Here is a 19,530-nt window from a genome sequence, read left to right on the forward strand (position 1 = left end):
GTGAGCACTGCGGCTGGGAACGCAGGTCTTCAGGTCTTCATCGTGTGAGGCAAGCACGTTCCCTCTGTTCTCTGTCTCTCTGATGGCTTCTCTCTGTTACCTTTCTTTACCTGCCCTCCCCCCAGCTCATGTCTCCTCTGGAGTCAACAGGCACTTCCATGGATTCCTGTGCACTGGGTGGAGCTTCCCAGTGGTTGACCAGTGTGGAGGGAATGCTCATTGCTGGTTTTGTTCATGGGAAGGCAGCTGTGCCAGCCCCAGGGCTGCCGTGGGTAGGCAGGCAGCCACCACAGTCCTCGCAGCACAACCCTGGCCCAGGCTAACATCCGTCATCAGTTCCAGCATGGGGCATGCTTTGATTCCAGCAAAATCATTTTCAGCAAAACAAACTAGAAATGTAGAGCTGGAGACTCCCAGTAGCCTGTCTCCGGTGGGGCTGCTGCCATTTTGCCCGGATTTTATTTATTCCATTTAATAAAGCGGCTGCGGAGGTTGGAAGCAGATGTCACGAGTCCTCTGTCTATGGAGCCATAAATACAAGTGTGTGGCACTTGGATGCCTCGAGTCACCTGAGTTGTGTTTCCAGCATATTAAATTAAAACAGATTATAGCACGATCAGCTACATGGAGACTCCCTCACAAACACACTGGCATGCTGCTCTCCGGTGAATAGACTGCACTGGAGGGGGAACAACGGAGAAAAGCTCCAGAGTTGGAGCCGTGGATGCAGGAGGATGGGGGAATGACTGGGAGACCCCAGGGCCATGCATGTGCCAGGGAATTGCTCTGCCACTGAGCTGTGCTTCCAGCTCACTGGGTCCGTTGCACAGATGGAAGACAAGTATTCTAAGAGCTGAGATGAGAAGTTAAGAGCAGCCTTTGTGGAGGTCACCTAGATGATAGGCAGCCGTTGGGATGCTAGCCGCATGCTGGAAGAGTGATTGCCCACAGCCACAGTTCCCAGAGCTGAGCTCCCAGCATCCCTGCAGGGTTAGTGGGGACACTTGTAGGCTGGACCCTCCAGCAGTGGCTGTGGGCTAGAGCTGGGAGCCTCCTGTTCCTAGGTAAGTGGTCTCTGTGGAGTCACTAAGCCTGAAGAGTGTGATGGGGCAGGCTGGGGCCATCTGTCCCCCCTCCTCTAGCAGAGTCCACTCCTGCCCACACCTCAGTCTGCAGCTCTGAATGCCTGAGCATGCTAGCTGACTGCTCAGGGGCTGGCTTGTTCTGTAGCCCCCAGAAGCTGAGCTGAAGGTATTCTGCCTGCCATCCATGCAGGAGGGAGAGGCTCTTGCATCCGAATCTACACTCATACCCCAAGGAAAGTCTAACACTTAAGAACGACATCTTCAGTGTTCACTGTGACCTTGGGTGGACCCCTGTCTGCTTGGGTCCAGAGTAGGCTGATGGCTTACTCTCAGGGTTTTCCCAGCCAGGCCATACTGTGCTGTGGTATTGCAGAAGGTATACCAATCCCTTTCAGGGCTTGGGATGGCCTGTCCTAGCCTGTCCCTACCTGCAGGTTTTCCTGCATACTCCGAGCTGTCTGTGTGCCTGCAGGGGTGCTAGATCATCAGGCCGCCACTTCTCGCTTCAGGATAAAAATAGCCCTGCTGAGGCTTCTGCGCAGGATGTAATGTCACAGGTGGCGCATGTCCAGGGCTTCGCTCTGAACACAGCATCTCCAGGGCTTGGCCAGCGCTGTTGGCCCTTCCACAGGAGTAACAGATGCGTGCTAGCCCACCTGCCACCTTGGCCACACCTGAGACCAAGCACATCTGTGCTGTCCTGTGCTGGTGTCTGCCTCTCCAGAGCCTGAGCAGGGGCTGCTTTGCCCTCTCCACACTGGTATCATTTCTGGAGCAGTCTGTCAGCCTGCCTTCCCTGTGCATAGCCTCAAAGCCAGGCTCTGTGTCCTTCGAGGTAGTAGTATCTTGGGCAGGGCAGGGCAGGGCAGGGCAGGGCAGGGCAGGGCAGGGCAGGGCGGGTGCCATGTGAGCAGAGGGATGAGAGGTGAGTGCCTGTGTTAACCGCTGGCTCTATGTGTGGGCCAGCTGTGGGCAGATGAGGGACAGCTGGTGGGCTGAGGTGCCATGCTGCTGTCTTCCCGTGTAAGGGCTGCCTGTCCCTCTTTAGAAGTCTCAGGAGAAAGCAAGAGCATATGGGCCCTGACTGATGTCACCGCACAGGGCAGGACACTTACTGTGATGTGGAGCCCTGCCCCGCCCATCTCCTGCTGCTGGGCATTACACCTCATTCTTCATCCTCAGGCTGCACACTGTGTCTTCCAGTGAGGCCTGGGCTGTCAGCTCCCAGGCCCTCCTTTTGTGGCTGAGGCTGCATTTTCCAGAGGCTCTGTGCTCAGGCTACAGACAGTACTCTACCTCTGCTCCTTCTGAGAACAGCATGATCATGGTCAGCCATCCCTTTTGCACGGGGACCTCAGAGGGGACCTCCCTTCTAGATGAGGATTGGGTGACTGAGATGTCTTGTTCTCCCAGCAGTCTCTTCCTACAACAGTACTATTGCTAACCAAGAGATGAGCCCCTTCATAGAGGAGCCATGTCATGGGCACGGTGTTTGGTTCTAACCTACTGTCTCAGCAAGATTTGCTCTTCTGGAGTGGCCGTTTTCTAGTAGTCTTCTGGGGCACCTTCCGGCTACCTCCTGATGCAGGTGTGGGATGGATGCTGGTGGAGCTGGGAGCTGCAGTGGAGGCCAGCCCCTCTCTGTCTATAAATATGGTGGTCACAGAGGGCACGTCATCACTTCCCATCCTTCTCTCTCTCTCTCTCTCTCTCTCTCTCTCTCTCTCTCTCTCTCTCTCTCTCTCTCTCTCTCTCTCTCTCTCTCTCTCTCTTGTACATGAGTACACTGTAGCTGTCTTCAGACACACCAGAGGAGGGCATCAGATCCCATTACAGATGGATATGAGCCACCATGTGGTTGCTGGGAATTGAACTCAGGACCTCTGGAAGAGCAGTCAGTGCTCTTAACCTCTGAGCCATCTCTGCAGTCCCTGTGTGTGTGTGTCCATTCGTGTCTGCACGTGCTCAAATGTGCATGTGCACATGCATGTTGATGTCATTGGACAGTCTGAGGTATCAATCTTTGCTTTCTATGTTTCTGAGGCAGGGGCTTGTGTTCATACTGTGTATGCCCAGCTAGCTCTCCAGAGAACTTTCAGAGATTCTCCTGTCTCTGCCTTCCTTCTTGACATAGGAATACCAGAATAACTGATATGCGCTACTGTGTGTAGCTTTTACATGGACTTTTGGGATCCAAACTCAGATTCTCAGTCATACGAAAAGTGCTTTTTCCACTGAGCCATATTCTCAGCCCAGAAGTGTGTTTCTCACAATATGAGAACAATGACCTCACAATATGAGGCCAATATGCAAACATTAAACCCTAAGGAGAAGCCAGGTCTGCATTCCTTCAGTCTCACTGCCACTGTCACAGGCACTGAGACTTGCTTAATTCCCATCCTTTCCCTCTGCACCCCGGCACTTCCTGGGCTTTGCCAGCCCTGTCTTTGCAGAGTGGTTTTGCTGTTGGTCCTGATTTGCATTTGGCTAATTGCTAACCATGTTAATTACCTTTCTGTGTGTTTGCTGCCTGTGTGCGTTTCCTTTTTGGGAGATGTCTGTTTGCCTCTTTACCCGCTCCTCTGTCACACTGTTTATTTTTTCCTCACTGCTTTGTAGCAGATCAGTGTGTGTCCTTGAGGCCTGTCAGGTGGAGGGGATGTCAGGCTCTGACCCCCATCCCCTCCTCTTAACGCAGGGAGAGTGGTGTGTTTGGGGAAACATTGTGGTAATTAATGGACATGTAGGCCTTGCAGTTCTTCCAGCTTTGAGAGCCTCGGGTCGGACCTGGGTTTGAATCCTGCCATGCTCACTGACCAGCCGCTCACTGAATTATACATGGAATTTAGCTTCTGGACCTGTTTTCCTAAGAAAAGCTCTTCTGGAGGAGGGCATGGTGGGCCAGGAGAATACCCATAGGACTGAGCTACCTGATGTCTACAGGGCACTTCAGCCTGTGGCAGTCCACAGAGAAAGACAGCCAGACCACAGTAGATGGAGAGATGAAGGAGGCCCCTTGCCTGTTGCAGAGCTGACAGTGGAGTGACCTGCTCTGGTCTGGGCAGAACTCTTCCAGCTCAGGGAGGGTGACACATCCTTGCTATGTAAGTGCTTAGTGCCTGGTAGAGTGCTTTATAGATAGCTCACAGCATCCTGCCTACCAGTGGTCAGGATGGATTTCTGCAAGCATCTTGGCCATGCTGCTTACTGCTGCAAGGGAGTAGTCTAGCAGGGCCTGTGAGAACCACAGTGTATTTAGTCAGTGAGGAGTGTGTGCCATTCTAGAGGGGCCCATGCTGTGAGCACAAGAGGACGGAGGTCTTTGGCACCCTGGAGCCAAAGTCTGTGCTCTTTGACCTTTGGTCTCCTGTACTGGAATTGAGTCTGGGCTTCTAGCCTCCACAGTTGCTCCTTTACCCGGATGCTGAAGCAGAGGCTGGGAAGCCTCAGGACATCCATCCTCCTCTGGGTGCTGAACCCTGGTATGGGGCTCTGGGTGCTCTTGGTCAGGAGGCCCTGTCTGTATTTCAGTACAGCATGGTCAGAACCCTTCTCATCTGGGGATAGCAGGTTGGGTTTTCCCTGTTCCTTCACAGTCTGTCCAGTGCTGGAGAGCCCCCAGTTTTCTGCCCAGTGTCCTGAGTCAGCAGGACCACCTCAATTAGTGGTCTAGAGTGGGAAACTGTAGGATGCAGGATTCAGAAGACTGACCTCCTTGCCCCAACTTAGCCAGTGTATGACCACAGAATTTACATTGCCTAGGGCCTGACAAACCCAGGGGGAGTAGAGGGAAGCCCTTCACCCAAGGCTGACAGGCCTCTCCCCTCAACTCTAACCTTCTTGGTCTTGTCTTGTAGGCTCAGCTGTCTCAGGCCCTAGAAGAGCTTGGGGTTCAGAAGCAGAGAGCTGACACGGTGAGTACTGAGGTGGGGGTCACTTGGTGCTGTGTGGTAAAGGGCAGCCTGAGGGCAGAGCACCTTGAGTCCTGGATCCAGACATAAAGGAAGTCCTGCCTTTCTCCAGTAGGACTTGGCCTACAGACCCACCTTCCTGTGTGGCCATGGTGTTTCTCCAGTGTTATTAGAAATGGCCAAGTGACAGGAACTGAGGTAGAAACTGAGTCCTGGTGCCTACCCCGTTGTGATACCGAGGGGTGAGCCCAGTGTGAGTCTTGGGACCCATTTGGGAGCCTGTGGCTAAGGCCTTGGGTCAGGCCATGTCAGCCTGAGCGACACAGGCATGTGAGCACTTAGGGTGCAGGTCAGCTAACACAGGCAGGGTTTCCCTGTGGGACTCTGAGAATGTGGGTTAGAATCCATACGTGGAGTTGGCTTGTGGTGAATCTGATGGTTGTGGGTCAAGGTTGAAGTTCTGATCTGGAGGTGGGAGAGATCTGTCATAGAATACAGAATCAGGGAAGGCTGTGTAATGCTGGGTGTGTCCATCGCCCATCACCAAGTGTGTTGTCATAAGCATGGGAGTCAGACTGTGCCCAAACAGAGGCTAAGCAGCAAGGGGTCAGTCAGCTGGTACCTGACAGCTAAGACAGTTGGAGGAGGGAAAGGTGCCTGGGGCAGTGGTCAGAGGTGGCAGGCCAGGCAGGCCTATGGCCTAGAGTGTGGGCTGCACTGAGGGAATGACGACTTCCCACAGTGAGTGTGGAAGAGTCTGGAGTGTGGAGTGTGCTGTCTGTCAGTGGGCGTGGAGTGTGCTGTCTGTCAGTGGGCGTGGTGAGTTTCTTTAACTTTGGCACCTTGCCAGGTATGGTATGACCTGGTTTTACCCAGGCAGTGTTGGTTGTGGACTGGCTAGTGTGGTAGCCCTCTTGTTCCACACATGGTGTCCTGGGCTTTGTCCCTGTGATTCCAAGTGCTCCAGCCTCCTTTAGCAGTGGCCTGTTTGCCATTGCCACTGGGGAAGCCACGTGTAGGGGTGGGGGAGTTTTGTAAGCTGAGCATCAGTCTGCACAGCCTGGGGAGACCCTGATGTTCTGCACATTGACATGCGTGGCTTCCTCAATGCTGACCTGAATTGGAATGTACCCCAGGGCCTTGTTTTTATAATGTACACAAGGCCAAGTAGAATTAGAAATGAGTTGTGCTAAGCACATGCCAGGCCTAGGGCTCTGTGGCTAAGCAGCTTGCCGCCACCCAGGGTACACTTTACACAGGAGCATGGCTGCCTGGCTCTGCCTCCTGCTTCCCATGTCTCTTTGGAGGAACTGCGAGCCTTGTGTCCATTTAGGGGCAGGGTGCAGAAGCTGTTCTCCGACCCCTAGTGCTGGGCAGCTTCTGGCGGTCTGGCTCACAGGCTTCTGGGTCTTGGCATGAGCATACAGGGTGCACTAAGTGTCACAGTGCAGAAGCCGAAGTTGGTCCCTCATCCTGTGTCCCTGGAAAGCACTAGTGGCTGGACCCCACAGGGATTGACTTGGAATCCCAGGGCTCTGCAGGATGGCAGTCAACCTGTGGTGCTCTGGTCTCAGTGAGCTTGGCCTTCGACCCCTGCCTCAGTTTCGTTGTTAATGTTTGTATGTGCATTGTGTGTGGGGGGGGGAGGAGGGAGGATCTTGGCATGATCTTGGCATGTAGAAGTCAGAGGGTGAAAGTCCTTTCTTCCACCTTGTTTGAGTCAGTGTCTCATTGCCACTGTGTGCCCAGCTGGCTGTCTTGTGAGGTTCTGTCTCTGTAAAAGGACTAGGATTATAGATACTTGCTACCACCTCGAGCTTTATGTGGGTGCTGGGGTCAAGCTCAGGTCCTTTGGCTTGTATTTCAAGTGCTTTTCTCCCTGGTCTTTCTTGCCAGCCCCAGTCCCAGTGCTGCCTTCTCAGAGAGGCTCACCCCTAGTTGTAGGGGACTTGGGAGCCATCCTTGTGTTTGGTAGTTTTATATCAGCTTGACACAAGCTAGAGTCATTAGAGAGGAGGAGCCTCAGCACTTTCTTAGTTAGTGATGGGGGAGGGCCCAGCCCACTGTGGGTGGGGCCATCCCTGGGCTGGTGCTCCTGGGTTCTATAAGAAAGCAAGCCATGGGGAACAAGCCAGTAAGCCGCCCCTCCATGGCCTCTGCATCAGCTCCTGCCTCCAGGTTCCTGCCCTGCTTGAGGTCCTGTCCTTATTGCTTTTGGGAGGAACACTCATGGAACCATGAGTACAATCAACCCTTTTCCCCTAGAGTTGCCTTTGGCCATGTTTCATCTCAGCAGTAGTAACCCAAGCAAGGCAGTGGCCCGTGCAGGACTCTAGTAAACCATGGTTGGTTTGACCCTTGAGAGCAGGGCAGGTGCCATGGGCTAAGATACCCAGTCTCCGATGGTGCTGAGTAGGATGCAGGCCTTGGGGCAGGGCTCCCCCATGCTTGCTTAGGGGTCCATTTGGAGCTGTCTCCTCTGCCTAGTGTCTGATCTCTGCCTTTGATTGCCTAATCTCAGGTCACTTCACAGTGTTTATTTCTCTTCTCTTCTCCTTCCTATTTAAGAGGAAAATAAGAAGTGGCAGCGCTTGGGGACCTGTGACACAGCTGGTGTTTGTCTCCATCCTTCTCACAGGTGCTAGAGGCTTCAGGGGCGTCTTTGCCAGCTGAGTAAGCCCTACCCTGGCCTCAGGCAAGGCCTTGAGGAGGAACAGTGCCTGGCAGATCCATGCTCATGTCCTGACTGTCAATGACCTTTGAGGCTTGGCTGCCCTAGACGCCTCACCTGCCTCCTGGCCACATTGAGCTTGGTGAGGGGAGGTTTCCCCAGAGCAGCAGACCTGAGTGTCAGGATCAGCATTCTGTGGAACAGTGTATTAAATGAGTTACGTGCCTAGCCTTACCACATGACAGGAGTCCTGTTGAGAGTTTGGGGGGTTTATTTTAAGTAGCTATGTGTAACAGTGGCTCCCATGTGGCACAGGTCACCTGGGTCATTGGCCAGCAGAACACTGTCCTCTCTCTTAAAACCCTTTCCACCCTTTCTTCTTGCCCTCATGGCTGCATTTGTTACTGACAACTACATCTCTTTCCTATTTTATTACTACTTATTTTGTGTTTCTTTGTGTCTATAAGTACATATTTGAGTACGTGTGTGCCTGTTTGAGTGCATGTGTGTGCCTGCATGTGAGATCAGAAAATAACCTTGGTTTCATTCCTCAGGCCCTCCTCCTACTGTCTGAGACAGGTTCTTCATTGGCCTGGAATGTTGGCACCTAGGCTAGGCTGCCTTGTCCATGAGCCTCCACGGATCTGACTTTCCACCTTCTATCTCCCCACTGCTGAGATTCTGAACATGCCCCGCCACACCAGACTCTCTGAGTGTCAGAATCAAGGTTTTCCTTGCTGTGCAGCAAGTGGTCTGTTGGTCGAACCATCATCTCAGCCCTGGCTTTGGCATTTTGAGTAAGGGTCAGCTCTCGCATTTTGAGTAAGGGTCAGCTCTCTAGCCCAGGCTGCTGGCCTCAAATTCCCCTATCTCAGCCTCCCAGGGGCTCAGATTAGAGGCATACCCGCCACAACTGCCTCCTTTTCTAGGCTTACACTTGTATCTCCAGCCTCCCCGTGTTGTGAGTCCTGGACTGGACTCTCTGCAGGACCTGATATGCAGCTGATGTTGCCCTTCAGTGTCCTGAGGAGGCCTGTAGAAGGAAGGCTTCCAGCAGGGTTCCCAGGGGCTTGGGGAGGCCTGCGACCCTCTTTATCACCCTGCTTTACTCTCCGCCTGTGGTAGCCCCCTCCCCTCTGATCAACTGTGCAGAGGCCAGGGTCTACCCTCCACTGGTGGGCCGTCCCCTCCCCTTACTGAGGTTACAAGTGAATTGCTTGTGAGGTTCTGGCTCTTGCTAACTCCTCAGGCCCCTTTTCTTATGGAGAAGAACCAGAGACAAAGGAGCAAGTGCGCCCTGGAGCTAGCAGCTAGGCTGGGAGGGCACTGGGCTGCTCGCCTGCTTCCAAGCCCTCAGTCTTCCTGAGGCTATGTGTTGTAAAGAAGGGCCAGCTGAGCCCGTACCCTCCCGGTCCTGAGAAGGAGGCTGTGTTACTACATGTAGTGGAATCACACAAGTGCCCAGCATTAACCGGGACATGGCCCAGGTGCTTGCCGGATCCCTGCAGCTTCTAGCCTTCTGCCTGCTGGAATCTGACTCCAAGCTTGTTCCCAAGTAGTAGAAGGGGAGCTGTGCCATACTGAGCTAATCGCTAATGGCAGGACAAAGGCAGTTTGACTTTGTGTTATTAATTAGTAACCTCACACTAATTAGTGAGCATGAGTGCGGTTCATGCTTCCTCTTTAAATGCAATTAATACCACAAGGAGCAACGTCCCGGGCCAGGCTTGCATCGTTAGCATGCCTCACCCTAATTAGATTCGGCCAGCAGTGGCTAGAGAAATGAGGTTTTTGATTACAACCATAAAAGGCCTCCGATATTTTATAGACTTCAGGGAGCTAGAAATGTGGATTTATTTTCTGTCTTAACAGGCATGCTGCCCCCACCCCAGTGTAATTAAGCAGTCATTTCTCTTGATTACCATTTCCCCCTAATGGTCCTCCTTACCCTCTGTGCCTTTTCCCCTTGTGGACTGGGAGGGGACTTGTGGACTGGGAGGGGGCTCTGCCCCCAAAGACGCTGTGGTCAGGTCAGCATGGAGCTTGCACTCACCGCTCTTCTATGCTCCGTCTCTGAGAGCAACTGCAAATAGTGCCTCTCTCTGTGCTCAGACAGAAAGAGCACATCTCAGGCAGATGCTTGGTGTGATGAATTGGCAGCAGGGGCTGGTACCTAGTAGAGTGGTCGCCTAAGCAGGCACAAGGCCCTGGGTTCCATTCCCAGCAATGCATGGCATGCATTGGCACATGCACGTAATCTAGGCATTGTGGAGGAGAAAGGGGGAAGATTAGAAGTTCAGTGCCATCCTCAGCTGCATCATAAGCTCAGGTCCAGCATGTGTGAGTGTATGTATGTGTGCAGCGTGTGTGTACTGGAGAGATGGTCTAGTGTTTAAGAGCCCCTGTTGCTCTTACAGAGGACCTGGGGTTCCGTTCCCAGCATCTGCATGTCAGCTCACAGCCATCTCTAACACCAGTACCAGGGGATCCAATACCCTCTTCTGTTTTTCACAGACACTGAGGGCACATAGCACACCACACACATGTATTCATGTAAGCAAAATAACACATAAAAGTAACTAAATCTTTTTGTCTGCTTTCTTTGAGCTAAGGTCTCTCTATGTATCCCTGGCTGCCTGCTGTCCTCACTCTGTAGATCCACCTGTCTCAGCCTCCTCAGTGCTGGGATTAAAGGCACATGGCCCTACCCCAACCTAAAGAATGTGCAGAATCCTTTGGAAGGGGAGTTAACAGGTGGTTGTGAGCCACTGTGTGGGTGCAGGGAACTAATCCCTGGTCCTCTGCAAGAGTAGCCAGCCCTCTTAACCACGGAGCCATCTCTCCATCCCTCAATTAAAAAGAAGAAAAAAATGAAAATGAAGAAAAGAAAAGTCCCAGCAGTCCAGGTCTTGTGGTTCCATATGGAGAAAGCATGAATTCTGAGGACTCTGTATGGTGTGTGGTCCCCAGCATGGGCATCGCCTCTTAGACCTTTGGCTGTTCATTGGAGTCTAGGGCTGTCTGACAGCTGTTCAGGGCCACGCCTGTTCAGGGTGACAAGCTGAGTCATGCAGATGTCATAGAAGTGAGTACTGGGGACTGTAGTCTTGTGTGCTCTCTGCACATGTCTGGTCCCCTCATAGTAGGTGGCCTCCTACTGAGTGGCTCCAGTTGGACCCTCTTGTGTCCTCCACAAAGCTGGTGGAGGAGCTGTCTGCTCCCACCAGATGAAGCGTCTGCCTTTCTCCCATTCTGAGGATATTCTTCCATTAGTAGGTGTGGCAAGTAGACTGAGGCAGGTATCACATTATGCAAGCATATATATCCTTGTACCCTTGTTTCCCTGGACTGAGGCAATAGGAAGGCTCTATTCTATCGCAGTACGTTTGGGCTGATCTTGGTGCAAATACAAGAGCATGCTTAACCAGTAGATGCTTGTAGATCTCAGCTCTAGAAGCCACAAGCCTAATGGCCAGTTAGGTGTCTGGGGAAGCTGTTCCCTAGTCTCCAGCCCACTTTGCAGGCTGGAAGCTTGAGCGAGCTCTCTGAGGGAATCGGCCCCATTGAGGCGCTAGTTGTCCCCTCCTCATACTCCTCCCTGAGGGAATCTTCCATCACATGGACTTGGAGAACACCTTCTGCTCTACATGGTCAACTCTGTGTTCACGGCCCTGCTTTCTACCTGCAAGTCTTCCCCTAGTCCCTCTGTACATGTTGAGGGTTCACCTGCACATGCCTACCAGAAGGAACCCACTGAAGTGGGTTGGCACTCCCCAGGGTGTCCAGCTGGCAGAAGCTGTTCCCATGGCTCCTGGGCCTCCACTCCACCTCTCTTCTGTGCATCCGAGATGCTGGACTTCCCCAAGCCTAACCTTTGGGGCTTCTAGAGCCAAGGTCCACAGACGTAGTATATGCCTTGCCACTTGCCTCCCAGTAAACTGACCATCTGACCTGTCCATCCCTTGTGAGGTCCAGCCATCCTGCTCTGCAGCAGCATACTTCCTGAGCTGGCTATCTATAGAGCCTCCAGAATTCTCTTCCCTGTATTGGGAGTGATGAGCTGGCTGCCTTGCATAGAAGCTAGAAGCTGGCCTCTCTGGATGTGTCCCATATAGGAGGCCCGTTGCCTTCAGCAGCACGTTGCCTGGTAGCTAGTATTGGTGATGCAGCCTCATGTGCCCTGTGTCTCTCTCCAGGCTGAAGTAAAAGTGTGGGGAGAGTTCAGCCTAAGGCACCTCTCTCCCTTCACCAAGAAGTAGCACGGCAGGTACTTCCCAGGTTCCAGTGGTCTTAGAGCTGAGCTGAGTAGTGGCCTCCGTCAGACTTGCTATTGCTGTCTCAGAGCTACCTCTTAGGGACATGAGACATCTGCCTGCAGTGGGCTTTGGAGAGATGGCGGCAGTCTGAGAGCCCTCCCGAGCCCTGGACCTGGTACCATCCTACCATCTGTGTACTTGGCCCAGTTGGAGACCGGCATGTATCAAGCATTGAATGGTGCAGTACTCAGGCATAGGTGCATGGGTGAGCATGCACACACTAGTGCCCGGCAACAGCTTTATTAACTAGAACCGCTGGCAGGAAGGACAGGGTGCCGAACCACTCAAACCACGGCACCCGGTTCCCATCGGGAGGTTGTGCCTTGCCGGGAAGGCAGCCACAGCATCCTTAGAATTGAATCACAGTGATGCTTCAGGGCACAAGGAGAGCTCGTGGAGCCTATAGATAAGAGAGACGGGGAGGAGCTCCGGGCTGGGCTGCACAGGGCCAGTGGGTATCTGTGCACAGCTTTCTTGGAAGGGCATTCCTGGTTCTGCTTCAGATTAGATTTGTGCTTTCTTGAGCTGTCAGAGAGCTCTGGTCTTGAAGTGTTAGGACTCCTCTTGCTGGGTGGGGGGTCTTCGCCACCCTCCTTTTTGCTGCTGTCTTTAGCAGATAGTCTTCTGCAGTTCTGAGGGATGTTCATCTCAATCACACGTGAGAGGTCACCTCTCTGAACACGATCAAAGTCTGCTGCTGTGAGAGCCACTACATTGAGTTGCCTCTAGCCAGACTAGTCAGAAAGATGAAGTCCCAATACAAGAGATGACGGAAGTGGCTGTTATTTCTTCTCTGTCTTTTGTTCTTAATTGGCAAGCACACTACAAATGGAGTTGCATCCCAAGACCCCTTTGCCCATCTTGAAGCTGTGCTTTCTGCTGTATGAGTTCTTCATGTATTCTGCACACTGACAACTATCAGAGCTCTGCAAAACTGTAGCTCACCCAGTAGACTGTTCTCAGTCCCATGTCTGTAGCATACAGACTGTGCTGTGATGAGGCCCTTGGCATCTCCTTTTGTTGCTGCACTCTGTTGGCACAGCTTACACAGTGCTGCCTGATCCACAGCTGGGAAGATTCAGTCCTGTATTCTCACCCACATGTCTTTCATTTCATCTTCCCTTGCCCGAATCTTCCTTCTAGCAACTTTTGTCTCATGTTTTGGTTTCGATCCACTTTGAATTGGTTTTTATTATGGCACGAGTTAGGGCTCAAGCCCCTTTCCTGTGTGCACATATCCACCAGTCTCAACCCTGTCTATTGCGAAACTCTTCTCCTACCTGGTAGTCATGGCCTCCTCATTGAAGGCCAGCTGGTTGTGCCAGTTTTGTGTTCAGTGCTGAACTCAGTCCCAGTTCAGCCTGCGAGTCCTTCCTTATGCGGACACCTAAGTGACTCTCTTCAGTGTCCTTTGGTCTTAGGTTGATATGAACGTTCTGACTGTGCCTCCCATCCCCGTAATGTATTGTTTAAATCTTGGTCATCAACTTCACAGGATGTGGACCCACTTAGGAGGCATGCCCTGTGCACATCTGAGGGGCTTTCTAGACTGGGTTAGCTCAGGTAGGAAGACCATCCAAGTGTGGGCAGCACAATTCCCTAGGCTGAGGGCGTGGACTGAATGAAAGGAGGAAGTGAGCCCAGCCCTAGCGCCCATCCTCTTCATGTCCTGCCTGTGGATGTGGTGGGAGCAGCCTCCACACGCCTGTTGCCATGCCTTCTCCACTGTGGGGGGTCTGCCCCTCAATTTGTGAGCTGGGATAAACGCTTCCTTCCTTAAGTTGCTTTGTCAGGTATTTTGTTGCAGCAAGGAGAAAAATAACCACTGTACCCCATCCGGATCATCTTGACTATTCAGAGCACCTTGCAATTCCCTGTGAATTTTAGCATAAGCAAAAAAAAAAAAAAAAAAAAAAAAGCCAAACCAGTTTTCCAGTTTTGCAAGAAAGACATTTGAAGTTTTAGTAATGTTTTGCTATGCTGGGGAATCTGAATCTAACCCAGTGCTGAGCATGCACTCTGCTGAGCCACACCCCCAGCCAATGTTTACAGTTTTGATAAGAGTTGACCACTTTGGAGGTTTGACTCAGCCACCAGGGACCCAAGCATAGTCTGCACCAAGGCTCCCTATACCAGGCTGGCTCAAGCTTAGCCTCCAAGAATTCCTCCACAGAAGCAGATTCCTACTGTGTCAAGTCCACACCTTCCAGGCCTGACCTGGCCCAAGCAGAGACCCCAGAGTCTTTGCTTCAGCCCAACTGTTAGAGCAGTGTGTCCTCGTCCCTGTGATCAGGGCACAGCATCATGAAGTGTAAGGATGTTTAGAAAGCAAAGGCTGGTACAAGGCTCTGCCCTGGGTTTTCTGTAAGTGCCCTATGTACTTTTGAGATATGGTCTCATGAGCCCAGGCTAGCCTTAAACTCACAATGCTTGCTCTCTTTCATCTCCCTCTCGGGCTGGGATTACCCCATGTACCATTATGCCCCACTTATACCTGGATTTTTAGTGGCTGATACTTGAGCAGATAGCATATGACTGTGGGGCAGGAGAGAGGGGTAAAAGGGGTCTTCCTCCTGGAGTAGCAGAAGGACCAGCATTTGGGAGTTTGGTCTGATATGCTTGTTGGTCACTGACACACTGTCTAGTGTCTTTCTGTGGCATCCTGTGATGGGGCTGTTAGGATGGAAGAAGACAGGTCCAGAAAAGTCTCTGTCATTTGCCTCTGTCAGTGGCAGACTGGGACCATCACATTCCCTGCCCTGATTAAGAGTGTGTCCTGGCTCATCCAGCCCCTCTTTAAGGACAGGTATGCCCATGCTGTCCCTCCAGCCAGGCCTGGACACCCTCCCTACTCTGTCATCCTGCAGTCTAGTTGGTGTGCAGTGGGGTGAACAGCATTGGGATAGGAGTCTGGGTAGAGGGCCTCAACTTTGACCTGCTGCTTGCAGACCCAAGGAATGGCTTGCTCCTGAGGACCACAGAGTCTTGCTGAGCAGTGAGCAGCAGGCAGCATCCCCATCTTGATCTCCGGTGTATATGAGCATAGCCTCCTGCTCAAAGACACATGCTGCTGTCTCCACAACCTGGCGTCCAGCCCCACCTGGGTGTAGACAATGTCAGGCCACAGTTGGCACCAGCTGACCTGCCAGAGCATGCCAAAGGGGAGGGTATTCACATGGTCACCAGTCTTGGAGAGTAGAGTGGGCAGTGCCAGCTTCTCTAGGGCATTTGGTTTGAAAAGCAGTAGGCAGGGCAGAGGCAGGTGGTGAGGCACCCCCACCCAGCCTGCACAGGCTTCTCCTCCCTGCCCCCCACTTGGCAGGCCTGTGCTTGGGGCCCCACTGCTCAGCTGCAGAGGAGCCCTCCAAAAAGCACTTTGTGTGTGAAATCCTTTTAGCAGGATGAGTTTGGAATCTGGCCCATGGTTTGAGGCATTTGGCAGGGTCCCTGAAGACGCAATCCAATTAGTCCCATGTTTTCTTGTTTTTATAACTGACTCTAGACCCAGGTTTTCTTCAGTGAGGTAGAAAATAGGTAGGTACAGGCTATAACATTCATGCACAACCACATTTCTATTCCCTTCATCCCATGTCCACCAATCCAAAACATGAGTCAGCTCCTGTTGGCTGGAAGGGAGCAGATGTCCATAAAAGAGAGAGCAGGACTCACCTCATGAAGCGAGGGGTCCTGGAGCCTGAGACCAGGCGATGGTAGACTGCTACTGTGGTCATGCTGAACACTTGTGGTAGAGTCAGTAAATGAGTGTGAGTGTGTGTGTATTCAGGCTTACAGTGGTTGTCATTACTGGGAAGGTCTTGAGAAAGTCAGTGGTAGAGCCCCTGCCTAGAATCCCCCAGTGAGGAGCTGGGGGCGTGGTTCAGTGGTAGAGCCCCTGCCTAGAATCCCCCAGTGAGGAGCTGGGGGCGTGGTTCAGTGGTAGAGCCCCTGCCTAGAATCCCCCAGGGAGGGGCTGGGGCGTGGCTCAGTGGTAGAGCCCCTGCCTAGAATCCCCCAGTGAGGGGCTAGGGTGTGGCTCAGTGGTAGAGCCCCTGCCTAGAATCCCCCAGTAAGGAGCTGGGGGCGTGGCTCAGTGGTAGAGCCCCTACCTAGAATCCCCCAGTGAGGAGCTGGGGGCGTGGCTCATTAGTAGAGCCCCTGCCTAGAATCCCCCAGTGAGGGGCTGGGGGCGTGGTTCAGTGGTAGAGCCCCTGCCTAGAATCCCCCAGTAAGGAGCTGGGGGTGTGGCTCAGTGGTAGAGCCCGTACCTAGAATCCCCCAGTGAGGGGCTGGGGCGTGGCTCAGTGGCAGAGCCCCTGCCTAGAATCCCCCAGTGAGTGGCTGGGGGTGTGGCTCAGTAGTAGAGCATTAGGTTCCATCCCCAAACTGCAAATAATCAAAAACAAAGACTGCTCGGTATACCAATCCTACAGGAAGAGTCATCCTTGTGCTTGAAGAGCCAGGCTTGAGGTGTCTCTAAATCAGAAACCCACCATGAGTTTGTTGTGCCAACCATAATCTTATGCTGTGGGTAGAAGGAAGCGAGGCAAAGGCAGGAGCCAGTGCTGAACAGTGGGACTGGTGGGCCAGTATTGTGCTGGGCCAGCCACCAGATAGTGTCTAGGAAGCATGCCTGGTGCAGGCTCAGCAGGGAGAGAATGCTCCTGGGAGAGGGGGATGCTGAGCATAAACCTGAGGCTAGACTCAAATGAGAGGATCCATGTTTGCAGTGATGTTGTGGTGTGAGCCAGCTCCTCCCACCCCTCCCCTGAAGACCATGCAGATGTAACAGGAATCAAAACTAAATGGCAAACTTGTTTTGGCAAAATAGAAATAGAGCGTAACCAAGCCACAAGCAGAAGGCACATGTCCCCCGGTGGAGGATCAGCGTTTGTGTAAACTGCATGGAAGTGTTTATCAGGGAAGGGTGGGGTATAGGCTTCAGAAAAAGACCCTGGGAAGGGGAGGATCAGTTGCTCGATAGTGAGGCACTTCCTGCCGGGCAGTCCTAACCCTCTGCAGGGCCTCACCTCCACAAAGCAGGACTCCAGTAGGCACTAGGGTCCCTGTTCATATGGGCTAGAAGCAGATCATGCTCACTGTGAGCACAACAGCACAACGCTTGCCTCTCTCATTGCCTCTCAATGGAGGAAGCAGGAGCTGTGAGATTGAATCCTAGCAAGGCAAGGGGCCTGTTCTCGCCTCCATGTCAGCGCTCAAGTATGGAGCTGGAGCTGGCAGGAGCCTCCTGTAGCAAGTAGTAAGAGTCATGCTTAGGGGATCAAAGGAAGAAAGCTGTGGGTCAGGAGAGAAACCCACTGCCAAAGTTGACCCCAAGCACACAGCTGTCAGAGAGTGGAGTTTAGAGCTACATTAGAACCTGGGGCATGAACAGGCCCAGGGCAGCAATGGAGGGGCTGGATGAGGGGTTGCAGCTGCCATGGAGGGAGTTAGGAACCGGCTGGGCACTGGGAGGGAATGCCATGGCAGAGTCTGAACAGCAGAGACTGGAGAGTTGTCTGTACATGTGGCCGATGCAGCCCACGTGGGCAGTCAGAACGTAGTACTGTGAGTGCCAGGTTGTGCAGGATACAGTGTTTAGAAGGAAGCACAAGGACAGCAGAAGGAATCCAGCAAAGATGAGGGAACAAAGCAAGGGCTGTCCATCATTGAGAGCGAGAGTGGGAAGATGCCCTGGAAAATTACTCTGAAGAGGAAGTATATTTAGCTGTGTTTTGGGACCTACCAGAGCATTAAGGCAGTTAGGATCCCTCTGTCTAATAGAGAGAAGGTGTGATTGGCTATGGGGGTCAGGTTACAAGACCAAAACGGCCAAGGAAGACCACCACCTGCATGTATTTTATGTCTGTAAGCAAGAGACTTTTAAAAGCCCAGGGTGGATTTCCAATGGTCTGCAGTGTGGGGGAGCTGATGAAGGAGCCTGCCCAGGGACAGTGAGAGAGATGATGAGCTACCACCATTGTGATCAGAATGGAAGGGGAAGAATCCCAATGTCACCTTCCTCTGTCCAGGGCCCCAGCAAAGGATACCACTGCCCACAAGGAGGAAATTTAAGTCTACTAAATCAGTGCTGAGCCACCAGAGAGACTGAGTCACAAGGCTTTATCTGGGTATTGGGTCCAGCAGGTAAACAGGTAGCATTAGTTGTCACTGTATACAGGTACCAAGTGAGAGGGAAGCCTACTGAACCAGGCAGACATTCAGAAGGGCATGTCCTGGGTACAGCCCAGCCCAGAAAAGTATGGATGCAGCATGAAGCAGCCAGTGCGTAACAGCACAAATGTGGACTATCAACACACAAAAGGAAACTTGCTCACAAGTCAGAAGACAGAATGCACCAGAGCCTAATGCAATAGAAATCAATACAGACAGATAGCAAGATATAAATGGCCTAAACTCTGCTACTAAAGGGAAAAGACTTTCTGATGAGTTCTATGCAGAATCAAAGAAATTGGAACAGTTGGCTGCCAAGGCCACTTGGCATTTGTAAGCATCTGAGCAGGCACCAGCTATTCATGCCTCATCTGAATTCAAGCCATAAATCGTTGCGGGAAGTGAGCAGATATGCCTCTCAGTACTGAGGTGCACAAGGACATCTGTACTCCACTCTGTAGGGAACGTGGAAGTACACAGAGAAGCAAATGTTTTCATGAAAGCAGTGTGTGCATGTGTGTCTTAACCAGTCTCTCCAGAGTTAGAGAGCTTTCTAGAAGAATTCACAGAAAACCTTTATGAGGCCAGCAAGATGGTTCAGCAGCTAAAGGCACCATACAAACCTGATGACCTGAGTTTGATCTCCAGGACCCATATGGTGGAAGGATAGAACCAATTCCTGCAAGTTGTCCTCAACCTACACCCACACTTTGGCTACATGTGCATTGTGCACATGCACACACATACCCAACCCCCCCCATACCCCTCCTACTGTAGCAGCATGCAACAGACCCTGCAGCCTTGCCACCTCCTCCAACAACATGCAACCGGAAATGTGCTGGATCTGTCCAGCACAGTTTCAGGGGCCAGACTATCAGATTCTTAAAACTGTGAGGCCTGCCACACACATAAACTACATGAGAATATGGAAGCAAGAGGACCGCTCTCTGGACGTAAGCACCGTGCTGTTGCTTCCTCGCAGTGGAGGAGCTGTACCACGAGTGACAGTGTCAGTGTGTTAGGAACAAAAGCCAGCAGCCTGCTAAGATGGCACCATCCTTGAGGCTGGGAAGGTAGCTCAGCTGGAAGGTAGCTCAGTGCTTGTTGCGCAGGCATAAGGACACGAGTCTAGTGCTCAGAACTCATGCAAAAAATGTGGGAGGTAGAAAGATGGAGACAGGTCGGCCCCTGGAATTCACTGACCAGCCTGCCTAGATAAACTGCCAGGTTCCAGGTTCAGTGAGAGACCCTGTGTCCAAGTGCAGTGAGCTGGGCGGCTCAGAATGACATCTGAACTTTGCCCTCTGGTCTCCATACATGTCTGTTCCCAAGTATGCATACACATACTGGGACACACAGTTTGTACTATTCCTCCC

General features: G+C 52.4%; 1 protein-coding gene across 2 annotated transcripts in view; it reads left to right on the forward strand.

Moving 5' to 3' along the window:
- Mad1l1 (mitotic arrest deficient 1 like 1) overlaps nt 1-19,530 on the forward strand; it is a 310,585-nt gene that overhangs the window by 182,510 nt on the left and 108,545 nt on the right. For both annotated transcript variants that reach the window (XM_052167792.1, XM_052167793.1), the window contains one exon: nt 4,943-4,999. In XM_052167792.1, coding sequence (XP_052023752.1) covers nt 4,943-4,999 — 57 coding nt within the window. The remainder of the gene's footprint in view (nt 1-4,942; nt 5,000-19,530) is intronic.

This window comes from Apodemus sylvaticus, chromosome 22 (assembly GCF_947179515.1).
Source record: "Apodemus sylvaticus chromosome 22, mApoSyl1.1, whole genome shotgun sequence".
Taxonomy (NCBI): Eukaryota; Metazoa; Chordata; class Mammalia; order Rodentia; family Muridae; genus Apodemus; species Apodemus sylvaticus.